A 13,919-nucleotide genomic window follows, 5' to 3' on the forward strand; every position below is an offset into this window, starting at 1 on the left:
TGGCCTCTCCCGTTGTGGAGCACAGGCTCCGGACGCGCAGGCTCAGCGGCCACGGCTCACGGGCCCAGCCGCTCCGCGGCACGTCGGATCCTCCCGGACCGGGGCACGAACCCGCGTCCCCTGCATCGGCAGGCGGACTCTCAACCACTGCGCCACCAGGGAAGCCCTGCGTCTGATGTTTTAATGCAAAATGAAATAACCTGTAGTCAAAGGTAGAATCCATCAATACAGGGTATTTTTTTCTCTTTATAAAAATATTACATGTTTATTATGGAATATTTAGGAAATTCAGACAAGCAAAAAGAATTCAATTAAAAACACCAAAAATTCCATCACCCAGAGAAAATGATCAGTAATTCTCTCTATATATATGAACACATTTTTTTTTAAATTAGGCTTATACTATATACTGTACATTCTGTTTTTAATAACTTACCTTTTAATTTAATAATAGATAGTAACCATCTTCCCATTCCATTAAATATTCTTCTATGGCATATACTTCTATAACCAGAGTGTGCCGTCGGAAACAACCTTAATGCCTAATAATGGGCTCACCCTGGAAGGTGTCAGGCTCCCCCCCCGACCAGCAGGCCACACCAGAGAGGTTGAGCAGACCCCTAGTCAAGGGTTATTTTTAAAACATGGTACCTTAATGCCTAATAATGGGCTCACCCTGGAAGGGGTCAGGCTCCCCCCCGACCAGCAGGCCACACCAGAGAGGGTTGAGCAGACCCTAGTCAAGGGTTATTTTTAAAACATGGTCTCCTGAGGGGTGGGGGACAGTGAGGAAAGGTAGAGATAATCCAATCCCACTTATTAAAACGGAGCTCTAAGTTCTGGCGCCTCCATTGTCCAGCTGTGTGTCCTTGAGCAAATTGCTTAAGCTCTCTGTACCTCAATGTCCTCATCTGTAAACCCAGGGTTAAAAACTGTGCCTACCTCATCAAGTTGTTTTATAAATTAAATTCACAGATGTAAAGGGCCTGGCGCATAGCAAGTACCCCCAACACATGAACTATTATTATTATTCTGCATTCCCTTACCTCCTCTTGGCTTATCCCCACCATAGCATATAGCATGCTCAATTTTACCTGCCTACTGCCTGTTTTCCTGTACAGACTGAAGTCAGGAACTGCACCATGTTCAACATTATATCCCCCCCACTTAATACAGTATCTGGCACATAATAAGTGTTCCAGAAATACTATTATTTGAGATTTGAGCAAATAAATAAGTGGATAGATGGATGGTTGAATGGATAAATAATCCAGGCTTCTGAGCTGTTCAAGATAACCAGCATTTCCTTGAGCTAATAGCATACTTTTTTGCTTTTGGCTAAAATTAGGTTTTCAGTGGCCTGTAGTATATACATGCAGTTTACAAATGTGTGATTTCTGTAGGAGAGAGACTTGTAGCTCTCTCTCTGCACACCATCCTGACTTTGCTTCCCTCTCCCAGTGTCTCTTCCGACCAGAAAAGAATTGCTAATATGATTCATCAAATTTCATATGGCCCATAACTGGGTCCCAGTGGTCCTTTAAAAGACTGCTTTAAAAGATGGTCATCTTCGCCCATGTGCCACATTCCCGTCCGATTTCCTACCCGCTGTGCCACCAAGGAGGCCAATGGACTCAGAGTCTGCCCTCTACAAGCCTGCCAACTCTCAGCACAGTAACATCCGGGCCATTAGTTGCAAGCCACAAAAACCAGCCTGGTGATTAAGATGTACAAGGCTGTGTTAAAAAGACGCTAAGTAGCTCACGGTATTGCCAGAAGGGTTAGAGGACCGAGGTCCAAGCTACGCAGCCTAGAAATGCACTAAAATACACAGCCACCTGGCTCCATTGAGGGCCCCAGTGCCGCTGGCCACTGCTGGACGTCAGCACTGCCATCCCCACCACCATGCCTCTGGACATCGATCCTCGTGCAATTACTGCCATCACAAGAGAAAGAATCGTTGTCCAGCATAATGATAGAAGTGATAGAAATTCCTAAACCAGGCTGAGATCCCATTTCACACCTTTGAGACCGACAAAATTCCAAAACAACACACTCTGTCTCAAGACTTCGGGAAAACGGTACTCTCGTGTACGGCTGCTGTGAATGCCAATGCGTGGAGGAGAATTTGGCAAAGGCTGGCAAAATGACATATGCACCTCCCTTTGACGCAGCAATTCTTCTTCCAGGAATCTACCCCAAAGATATGCTGCAAAAATACTAGCTGATGTATGCCTGAGGCTATTCACTATAGTAGTATTTATAATAGCAAAAAGCTAGAAACAACCCAAATACTCATGAACTATGGTAATCCACAGGATGCAATTATATGCAACTGTAAAAAGAAATGGAAAAAAAAACCAAACCAGCTTTATTACTGTCAGTGAGTGATCTCCAGCATATATTGTTAAGAGAAAAAAGCAAGGCAGTTAGCAGTGTTTTTATGGCATGCTGTCTTTTGTGCAAGAAGGGGAAAGATACAGAAATGCACACACATATTTGCTTGTATTGTCAAATATAGAAAACAGATAGAAACAATAAACCTAACTACACATCAAGTAGATGGTATAACACCACAGACAAAAGAACTACATCAACTGGCTTTAAAACATAGTATTTTGACTCTATATACTTCGTGAGATATATTCTAAGGTGAACCAAAATCACTATCATCAGTGGTCTTATGACTAATAGCAATAGTGCTGTTGTTGTTTTGTACAATTATAAGATAAAGCAAGTAAGTGATTAGGTTAACATTGTCAGGAAACAGGATTTTCACCATGAGAGAAAAGACATACAAATATAAAATCAAAGAAGTTAATTAACAACCTTGGAATATTACATTTGAACTTGAGTAGCAGCAAAAATTCATTTAAAAAAATACATGTGGGGCTTCCCTGGTGGCGCGGTGGTTGCGCGTCCGCCTGCCGATGCAGGCGAGCCGGGTTCGCGCCCCGGTCTGGGAGGATCCCACGTGCCGCGGAGCGGCTGGGCCCGTGAGCCATGGCCGCTGGGCCTGCGCGTCCGGAGCCTGTGCTCCGCAACGGGAGAGGCCGCAGCAGGGGGAGGACCGCATACCACAAAAAAAAAAAAAAAAAAAAAAAAAAAAATACATGTTTCCCAGCTCCATCCACTTAAAAAAACATACAAACAAAACCTTGTAACAATGACAGTCCAATAGCAAGGAACACCTCAGGTGACCAGATCGTGGCCTCAGACCAAAGTTCTTTTGAGAAGTGGCTGATTCCAGTTCTGGGGCAGAAAATATACAAGAAGAGGCTAAAATATCTTGTCATGCGAGAAGTCAGGAAGTCTTCAAAAACAGTGTGGTCATGTCAGAAGAACACAGAAAGACATAAAGGGGCACCCAGTGTTATAAGATGGGATGTGTGCATTAAAATAAATAATGACTGAAATGGATAAATCACATAAATAAATAAAAATGCCTGCGTTCATAATGACACACACACGGAGAGAAACCTCTTTGATCACCAGTAGGGACTGATAGGACACCAATTCACTATTTTTGAGAATCTTTTTTTTAAAAAAAGCCTTTCTCTAGCCTCTCCTTTCAGGGCAACCAGATGGTTGATATGGGACAGTTCTTCACTACTGTTTGAAAGACAGTGGTAATATTGGGTGCCTCCTGTATGACGTAATAAGGTGTTGGGTGCAGGCATGGCAGACGTTGATGCCCTTCTATATGATGCAGTAGGAAGCACACAGCACTGCCTATGAAGGTCTCTTATTTACTCCACGACCTCATGCCAGCTCATTAAACCAAAGCCCCACCCTCATAACAACAGTAATCGCTAGGCTTTTGAAAATATTGAAAATTGTTCAAAGACTTCAGCATCCCTGCCAGGGACCCCTAGTCAGGAGACCCTGGCTTAGCTCTCAAAATTTCCTTAGAAAATTTGGAGGCACTCCTCAACTATTTCCCTACAAACCATTCTCACCATCAGGGAATTGGAACAGTGGGTTTCTTTTCTGGATCAAATGTGCTAAGGTTATACTGAGGTCACTTCTGTTTTAAAGCTCAGCATTACTCTCTTCCAAGAAGGAAGATGGTTTAGATGTAAGACCTGCACACTTAAGCCCTGGTTTCTCTCCTCTTCTATAGCTTTCCTCAAAAGAAAGTTCCCGGTGAGAATGAGCATCACTCTCTGTGTTTGTAAAATAAGGGGAAAGGAAGAAATGAGAGAAGTTCCCAAGGCACGTTTTTGACATCCTTTTAGTCTTCAGTCTGAGGAAAGGGTATTTGAAATTCTCTACCTCCTCCTTTTGATCAGGCCTGGAAGAGAAAAGGTCAGATTCCCCTGGAAAAAGTCAGATTTACAAGGCAACAGGTATGAAAGCACCAAGAAAACATTCAGTGAGTCGCTAATCACGCTGGAAATACCTTAAGAGTGAAGCTCAGTGTCCACACTGCTCCAGGCAGACAGGCACTTCAGGGAAGAAGGACAATCACTGCCCCCTCTATGGTGGGGGCCAGGGAATTGGGGGTTTGGGAGAAGGCAGGTCCAGCCTGATGTAAAGGCAAAGGAATAGGCACCATGACCTGGGAAGGTCCCATCTCACCCTAGGATGCTCTCATATTACCGCGACCACCTCTCAGAGGTCCAGCTCAGGGCCAGAGCATCATCCTCGACTCCTGCTCTTCCCTTCCCTCCCCCATCCTACCAATCCCAAATTGTCACCAACTCCACTCTCTTATCTCTCTCAAATCCCTCCACCTCTCTCCACCCACAGGGCTTCTGTTCATCAAGGTCTCCATTATTCCTCCCCTGCCTCCAATCGTGGCCTTCTCCCAACCCTTTCTCCATACTGCATTTGAAGAGAAAATCAGCTTTTACCTTTTTAATGAAAAGATCTCCAATGTTACCAAATATCTTCAGGATATAGCCTAAACATCAGAGTACAGCCTCCAATGCCCTTCGGCTTGGAGCCCCCCTGTTCTCTCCTTCAGATTGTTCTCTCAGTCTTTGGTCTGTCTATCTCTTTCCATGTCACACACACACACACACACACACACACACACACACACACACACACCTCCAGGCAGACTGAGCTACTTGCAATTCCCTAAACTCCATGCTTTCTCTTGCCACAGGGCCTTATCACATGCTATTCTCTATGGCCTGACCTCTCGACTGGCTCCCCTTCATGCTTTTCAGTTTGCTGCTTCCATCTTCAGCACACATATCACCTCCTCTAATAAGTCATCCACCCACATCCCCATCCAGGCTCCCATGGTACCCGTGCCTCTCTATCACAGCACCTACCAGGCTGCATTACAGCCACCTGTTTACTCCTCCATCTCCCCCACTAAGCTGTAAGCTCTGGAAATGCCAGGAATGTGTCTTTTTAAAAATCACGGTATTCTCAATACCTATCATGGTATAAAGGAGCTGCTCGGTCTATCGGTTAAATGAATGACTAAGTAGATAAATCTACAGCTTTATAAGTTTAACAGGGAAAAGGGTACTAACTCCTCCAATGCCTTTGCCTGTAGTTAGAGTGGGTTGAATTAGGCCACTTTTAATCATCAAGGCATCACAGCCTGCTGACGTCTACCTGTCAGAATTCAAGTGTGCGGCGTGCTCCTATTACTGACCTCAGAAAACATGAAGGCAACCTGAGGTCTCCCATCGCACACTCACCTGGGTGAATCAGGCAGGAGTCACATTCATTGTCCTCGTTCCTGCAGCAAGGGATGGTATAACCCACCACTTCTTTCTTTCCAGGGCAGGCACATTTAACCTGATCGTATTCACAACACTCCCGACACATGATGTTCCACTCAGCTCCGGGGCAGGCTTCATTAATGACTGTGTACTCTGAAACAGAAACCAGAAGGTGAGATGGAGGGCCTGGCAGGAACAGGTAAGACCCATAAGTACCTTACTGCCAAGAAGCAACCTTGCCCTGCAAACGTGTCACCCTGCCTGAAGGATGTTCAAAACCATCCACTGGGGTACAGATGAAATTTGTTAAAACTGCTATTCGTTTCTATTTTTTAATCAAAGAAAGAAATCATGTTTTATCAATATATAATCTAAGTGGATTGACACACATACACATAAATAACTTATAAACAAGCATACATTTCCTGAGTGTCTGTGCTCATTTCTGTTTTTGCTGGGGTACATCAGGCCAAGGCTTACAGCTACACAGGTTGTGCACTGCGCAATTCCAGAAGGAACCATTAAACTGCACGACCGTACGGTACAGCCCAGGCACTTCGGCCATCACAAAAGTCTGGTGACCACTCTCTAGACTAGGTCTATCAAGTGCAAGGCTGAATGCCAACTAGGACCCACATCATTTCCTCCAAACCCGGCTCCTCGATTTTGCAACATGCCATTTTTACGGTATCTTCAAAGCTAAAACCAACAGAAAAGACAAAAGGCATCTTAATTAGTATGTTTGCGAGAATTTCAACGTTTTACGAGAGTGAACTCATTGGCAGAACTTCATTCAGTCCCTAAAAACAACTGAGCGTTCTTTCCCATGAGAAAAAAAGTATTCCTTTCTGGGTGGAATTTCTTTCTTTCTGTCTTTTTAAAAATATACCTTAGGTAATGAAAAAGAAAAATCATTTGGCAAAAACTATAAAAGGAATCAGTCGGAGGCTGCCCAGGGGAATCCAGGCTAAGAAACAGACCTAGCTTTGACTTGCTCTTCTTCCTGCCCCAACTCTCTATTCCTAAAAATTTTGCACAGAGATGACGACTGAAGCAGAAATAGGTCAGATAATTTGAGGAAGAAAGTGAATCTGGCTTCCCTGTGAAGCCTTTCCCTAAAAACCCCAGGAAGCGATCCCCAACACGTCTTGTAGGCCCATATAAACCAACCCTAATATCTGTGGTGGCTTCTAACCTCTTGAATTTCATAGTTTAGTTTTCTGTTTTCCTCCCCTAAATTTGGAAGTCTGACACAGAACTGATCATTCTTAATTTGCCAAGTAGAGCAATTTAAAGAAACTCTCACCATCTTCTCTCAGCCTTCTGTCATAAGAACATTCTAGCATCATAGAAAGGAACCACTTGCATAATAAGGGACAGTTCCTTAGACTGAATACATGTAGTTTTATGAAAAAATTCCTTTTTTCTTTTCTACAAACACTGGTGAGGCAGCAAAGATCCTCACACTGGCATTTGGGAACAACCAGCATAGACCACCATGATATTGTCACTACTGAGATTTTGTTTCCCGTTCTATTCTGTGAGCCCCTCCAGGACAGATGCCAGGACTTACTTAGCTGAGCTTCTCATGTTTCTAACTTGGCTGGATGAAGTGAATAACTTCTAAAATGTAGAAGAGAGGACTTCCCTGGTGGTGCAGTGGTGAAGAATCCGCCTGCCAATGCAGGGGACACGGGTTTGATCCCTGGTCTGGGAAGACACCACATGCCGCGGAGTGACTAAGCCCATGTGCCACAACTACTGAGCCTGCGCTTTAGAGCCTGCGAGCCAGAACTACTGAGCCCACATGCCACAACTACTGAAGCGCGTGCACCTAGAGCCCGTGCTCTGCAACAAGAGAAGCCACTGCAATGAGAAGCCCATGCACCGCAACGAAGAGTAGCCCCCGCTCACAGCAACTAGAGGAAGCCTGCACCGAGCAACAGACCCAATGCAGCCAAAAACAAATAAATAAATTTATTTTTTTAAAAAATCTAGAAGAGAACTTAATGGTTAAAAGTAAAAGAAAGTAGAAGAAAACATAGGAGTAAATCTCCATGACCTTAGATTTGTTATGATCTTGGATTCTTAGATGTGACACCAAAAACAACAAAAGAAAAACAGATAAATTGGACTCATCAAAATTAAAAACTTTCGTGCAACAAAGGAAAGTGAAAGGACAACCTACAAAATGGGGGGAAATTTTTCAAATCATATGTCTGATAAGGATTTAATATCCAGAATATATAAACGACCCCTACATCTCAACCACAAAAAGACAAACAACCCAATTTTAAAGAGGGCAAATGACATGGACTGACACTTCTCCAAAGAAGATATACAAACGGCCAATAAACACATGAAAAGATGCTCAGCATCACAAGTCATTAGGGAATTGAAAATCAAAGCCACAACAAGATAACACCTTACACGTACTAGGATGGCTATAATCCAAAAAAAGAAAAAACAAAACAAAGCAAGCATTGACAAAGATGTAGAGAAACTGCAGCCCTTGTATATTGCTCATGGGAATGTAAAATGATGCTGCTTCTGTAGAAAACAGTTTGGCAGTTCCTTCAAAAGCTAAACATTGAATTATTTTATGACCCAGCAATTCTACGCCCAGGCATATACCCTAAAAATCAAAAACAGAAACTCAAACAGATACTTATATACCAGTGCTCACTGCAGCATTATTCATAGCAGCCATAAGGTAGAAACAACCCAAATGTCCATCAAGAGATGAGTGAATAAGCAAAACATGGTATATGCATAAAATATTATTCTGAATGTGGAATATTATTCAGCCATGAAAAAGAACGAGATGCTGATACAAATTACAATATGGATGAACCTTGAAAACATGCTAAGTAAAAGAAGCCAGACACAGAAGGACAAATATTGTGCCACTGAACTGTATACTTAAAATGGCTAATGTAGAAAATTTTATGTTATTTTTATCATATTTTTTTAAATCTTTGTAAAGCTTTAATGCAAGAACATCAGTACACTTTCCATAAACCTTAAAGCATGATCAATAACAAGATTTTAAATTTCCACCTTTCCAGTACTTGAAAAGAAGGTGCAACCAAGTGTCTCTTCAAAAAGCAAGAAGAATGATCATGCAGGTGTTACTCTGCTGACATTTGGGGACATGGATATCTCTGTTGGGTTGGGTTGTCATCTCTGGCTCCACTGGCAGCAAGTACAGGCAAAGAGTTACTCTGAAATGCAGATGTTGGACAACTAGTCATGCCAACATTTTCATCTTCACCATTGTCTGAATCTGGTGTTGTAACTTCACTGTCCTGAAGCCCCAGGATCTCACAAACAGCTTGTGGCAACTCCTTGCATTTTACCATCTGTAGAGAAATTGCGTCTGCCTTGCATAGTACATCTTCCACATCAATCTTCATGGACAATTCATTGATATGCTTAAGTATTAAACAATTTTATACCAAAAAAGGTTATTTGAACACCTAAAAAACAAATTTAATGTATCAAAGCATTGATGGTGCTAGTGAGATGTAAACTTATAAATATGATAGTGAAATGTTTAAAGTTATGATCAAAGGAAAAATAAAATAACCTTATACATGTCATAAACTTTATTTAAACTACTAGAATAAGTTAGGTATGATTTTAAGGAAACATTTACTTCAGTCGTTAATATCAGACCTAAAATTATTCCAGTCATTAAATACTTTAGCCACTAAAGTTTCCGAATAATTACAAATACAAACCTATGAGATTTTTTTTTTTTAATGTGACATAAGAGTACCATTTTCCAACCAGTTTACTACAGAAACTTGTTGATGTGAAAATGTCTTAGAAGGACTGGCAAACATGTTGAAAAGAGAAAGGACTGTCTGAGTTTGAATATACACATAATGACTGAAAGTGAGCTTTAAATAAAAGGTTAGACTGACAAACTGGGAATAAGTATACCTGGGAAGTTGGTCTGTGTTTCTTTTCAAGTCTGATAATTACTTAAAAATAGAAACACATTTCCAAAAAAAAAAAAAAAGGCCAGTTTATGTTATAAGAGCACCAGGAAAATAATTTAAAGGTAATTAACCTAAATAGCAAATACACTTATGAGTCATTCTTATAATTTCATAATAAACTGTAAAAATGAATCAAGATAAATGAGATATATTTAAAAATCTATATCTTAGTATGCTTAAAATGTTTATACAAGGGGACTAGAATTTTTTTACCATCATTCTACATATTCACCAATGTAACTGCAATGAAGTCCCTCTAATAAGTGTTTCTGGTTTGAAATTAACTACAGTGCTCACAATATTTAAATTAAAAAGATGAAAATAAAAATATGTTCCCCTACCCTAGTCTATTCCACGTTATATGGGTGAGTTACTTGGATTTCTTTAATGAGCACACAAAAGACCATTACTTACATTTTTTGTTTTTGTAATTGAGTTCTTTCCTCTTTGGTACTGTCCCAAGGAAAATAACCCAGAAGAAATTTCCATGCTTGTTTTCTCAATACATGACTAAGTCCCCCTCTAAATATCATCTGCTTCATATTATCTACATTTAAAATTCTTCCTTCAGAATCAATGTTCTTAGTCCATTCTTCCAATGATACTGGCTCTCTCCTTTGAACAACAGGTCGTTCACCCAAATCGATTCTTGTGATGACTTCAAATCCTGGTTCTTCTTGCTGATTTATCTGTAAACCTGGAATAGCATCACTAAGAAAATCTGCCATCTCTGAAGGCGGCCGCTGATGTGCAGAAGGATCGGGAGAACAGTCGTGGAACATATACAAAGGGGAGTTGCAATGAGCTGTGAAGAAACCAGTAAACACTGAAATTGGAACGGCATGGTTTAGTGGTATACTTCATCTCCCCCTGGTGCTTTAGGATGAAATAACATGATTTTTTTTTTTTATTCTACTGGATTAAGAAAAATGTGCATGAGAGATAGCCAAAGCAATTTTTTTAAGTGTTTCTATTTTCTGCCATTAATAACTACAAAACAGAACAAGTATTTTTAAAGCCTTTTTATGAGGTCACAACCAACAAAGCAACAAAAAGATGAAAAAGGAATATAAATAAAATGAGAATTATACATATTAATCAAAGCACCAACTCATCCTTCTAAGAAACATTAAAGAATTTTCTTTGCACTTTTGTTTATATTATATAGTAGCAAATCAGTTTAAGATTTCAAACGATTTAATTCATACCTCCATTGGTATGTGGTTTCTTTTTAAATGAAATTGTATTAACCATGTCCCACTCTGCTTCGTAACTGTTCAGATGTTCCAATCCTCGATGAGCTCTTTCTTTTGGGGCCTGGGTCCATTCCACGACTGAACTGGAGTCCTTTCCAGCATACAGAATACTAGAAGAATCTAACGCATCATCCAATGGTCTCCAGTCCACTATTACTTCAGCATCCTCTTCTAAAACACGTAATATTCCTGAAATCAAGCTGTCTTGGTCACTGGTCTTTCCAAAAGATGAATGAATATACACCCCTTCCTGTTCATATATAATCTTCCCGCTCACAACCCCCGCCGCCGCCATGTTTCCTGCGCGTGCCTTTGATGACGTAGCAGCGCCTCACGTGTCTCTCAGACTCACCTATCATATTTTTTTTATATTAAAAAACTAGTGAGAGGAAAAAAAAGTGTTTAAAGGCTTAAGCATTGGAGTCAGACAGGCCTGGGTTTGGAATCCCACCTTTGCTACTTACTGGGTATATGACCTTGGCTAAGTTACTTTACTCACTCAGTCTCAGTTTATCATCCAATGAAATGAGTACATTTTATCTAACTCAGAAGCCAGCTGAAAGGACTAGATAAGATTATGTATATAAAGAGCTTAACACAGTGCCCAGTATATAATGAACATTCGATAACTAGTAGCTTAAGAAGAAAAACACTATTGACATCCATATTTCTCAAGGATCTAAGTTTTTGAATGTACCACATATCAACTCCTTACAAAAAATGCTCATGTTGGGACTTTTCTGGTGGCGCAGTGGTTAAGACTCCACACTCCCAATGCAGGGGGCCTGGGTTCGATCCCTGGTCAGGGAATTAGATCCCACAAGCATGCTGCAACTAAGAGTTCACATGCCACAACCAAGGAGACAGCAAGCTGTAACTAAGGAGCCCGCAAGCCGCAACTAAGGAGCCTGCCTGACAAAACTAAGACCTGGTGCAACCAAATAAATAAAAAATAAATAAATTAATTAAATGCTTAGGTTGTTTCCCCACTGCATTTGGAGCAAACCCTAAATGCTCTGCTATGGCCCCCAAGGCCTTTGAGAGCTGCTCTCTCCTGAGCCCTGCAACCTTTCCTTGGCACTATTTCCCACCTTTTATTTCTCAAAACCATCAAGGTCTTGCTCATCCCAGGGCCTTCACATTTGCTTTCCCCACTGCCTCTGTCAAAACGTTGGGCCTTAGTGTAAATGACACGTGTTCGGAACAGTCCTCGCTGACTTTCTCATCTGAAGTTTGTGCCTCTGCCCCTGCTTCCATAGTATTCTCTATCACGGCATCCCAGTTGTTTCCTTTCATCACCATTACCACAATTTATAATCCCTTTCTATGTTTCCATTTACTTGCATATCATCTGTCTCCCTTACGTGACCATAAGCTGGTAGGAACAACACCTAACTTGTTCACCGCAGCTAGGGAAGGGCCTGGAATGCAAGAGGTGCTGTATAAATACTTGTCGTAAGAACCAGCTTCCACTCTAGAGCTACCCTCCCTTCAACAGTCAAATATTTCCGTCCAGTGGTCCAGCTCGGAGCTGAGCCAGGAGAGCTGGCTCCGACCCATAATTTGCTGATATCAGAACCAGGGCACTTTCCCTCCCATGGTGAAGGGTCTAGAACAGTTGGTCCCGGTTGCCCAACTTGGGTCTCAATTCCTTGGCGCCAGCCCCTGCCTTGTCCAGCTGTATGACTTCTCCACTCTCTGAACATCTAATATGCCTGCGGGGTGTGGCTCATGTCTTACCCCTCCCCCTGCCAACCCGAGGGCAAGCACTCCATCCTTCTAGGTTTTCTAAGAATTTTTTTTTGTTTTTTGTTTTTTGTGTGTTTTTTTGTTTTCTAAGAATGTACAAGTACTAATGACTCTTGGGGGACACTGACAGAATAAACATTGCTTGCAGCTTTTATAAGCCTTGTAATAAAATATGGGAGGCCAAGTAAGGTCTGCTCTACTCCAGTAGAGGGCAAATCCTGTTTTCCCTAAGCAGCTGGCTAGTCCACGTCTGGCCCAGCCATGGAATACTGCGGGCCTCCCTTTACCTGGGAAATTAATTCCCTAAAATGCCTTCAATGGCATTTCTCTTTATTTCAATGAGCAAGCCCACCTCTGCCCTCCCTAACGCATTACAATAATTTTATAGGTAAGGTCCAGAGTATTGTATCATCTTAGCCAAAGCGAATGATCCCAGGGAAACCCATTTCTATGCTGTCTGCCAAGTCAGCCAGCTGGCTCCTTTCCAAGGACTCTGTGTGGTAGCCCCAAAGAGGTCCATATCCTAACCTCCAGGACCCATGAAAATGTTACCTTACAGGACAAAAGGAATTTTGCAGATGTGACTAGTTTAAGGATCTTGAAATGGGTAGAGAATGCTGGCTTGTCCAGGTGGGACCAATGTAATCCCAAGGATCCTTATAAGAGGGAGGCAGGAGGGTCAGAGTCAGAAACAGAGATGTGAGGACAGAAGCACTGGACCGACAGGAGTGATGTGTTTTCAAGTTGGAAGAAGGGACCACAATCCAAAGAATGCAGGCAGCCTCTAAAAGCTGAATGAGGCAAGGAAACAGATTCTCCCTTAGAGCATCCTGAAGGAACACAGGCCTGCCATCACCTAGATTTTGGCTTCCTAAGACTTATTTCAGACCCCTGAGCTCCAGAATGGTACGAAAATACACTTGCGCTGTTTTAAGTCACTAAGTCTGTGGTAATATGTTACAGTATCCACAGTTAACAAACTGTGTCTTCTCAAAAGAAAGGTTAACCCACAGCCAGTCATTTAACCACTCTGGTCCTCAGCTTTCCCACTGAGCACAGTGCTAAGGGTGTGGGTGAACGGATGAATTCATTGTTTCATCCCACAAGTATTTATTGAATGTCTGCTACATCCCAGGTAGGAGGCTGGGTATTGGGATACAATGGAGAGAACAGACACCGTTACGGGCCCATGGAACTCACAGTTTTGTAGAGGAGTAGAC

The 13,919-nt window shown here is 41.9% G+C and overlaps 1 protein-coding gene and 1 pseudogene across 1 annotated transcript in view; both read right to left on the reverse strand.

Moving 5' to 3' along the window:
- The window catches only part of PAMR1 (peptidase domain containing associated with muscle regeneration 1), a 79,440-nt gene that overhangs the window by 48,849 nt on the left and 16,672 nt on the right, over window positions 1-13,919 (reverse strand). Inside the window, exon 2 of the mRNA XM_007129549.1 lies at window positions 5,664-5,840. Within this exon, the coding sequence (XP_007129611.1) occupies window positions 5,664-5,840 (177 nt within the window). The remainder of the gene's footprint in view (window positions 1-5,663; window positions 5,841-13,919) is intronic.
- LOC114488023 (TBC1 domain family member 15-like) lies at window positions 10,474-11,266 on the reverse strand (annotated as a pseudogene).

Source organism: Physeter macrocephalus, chromosome 16 (assembly GCF_002837175.3).
Source record: "Physeter macrocephalus isolate SW-GA chromosome 16, ASM283717v5, whole genome shotgun sequence".
NCBI classification, from domain to species: Eukaryota; Metazoa; Chordata; class Mammalia; order Artiodactyla; family Physeteridae; genus Physeter; species Physeter macrocephalus.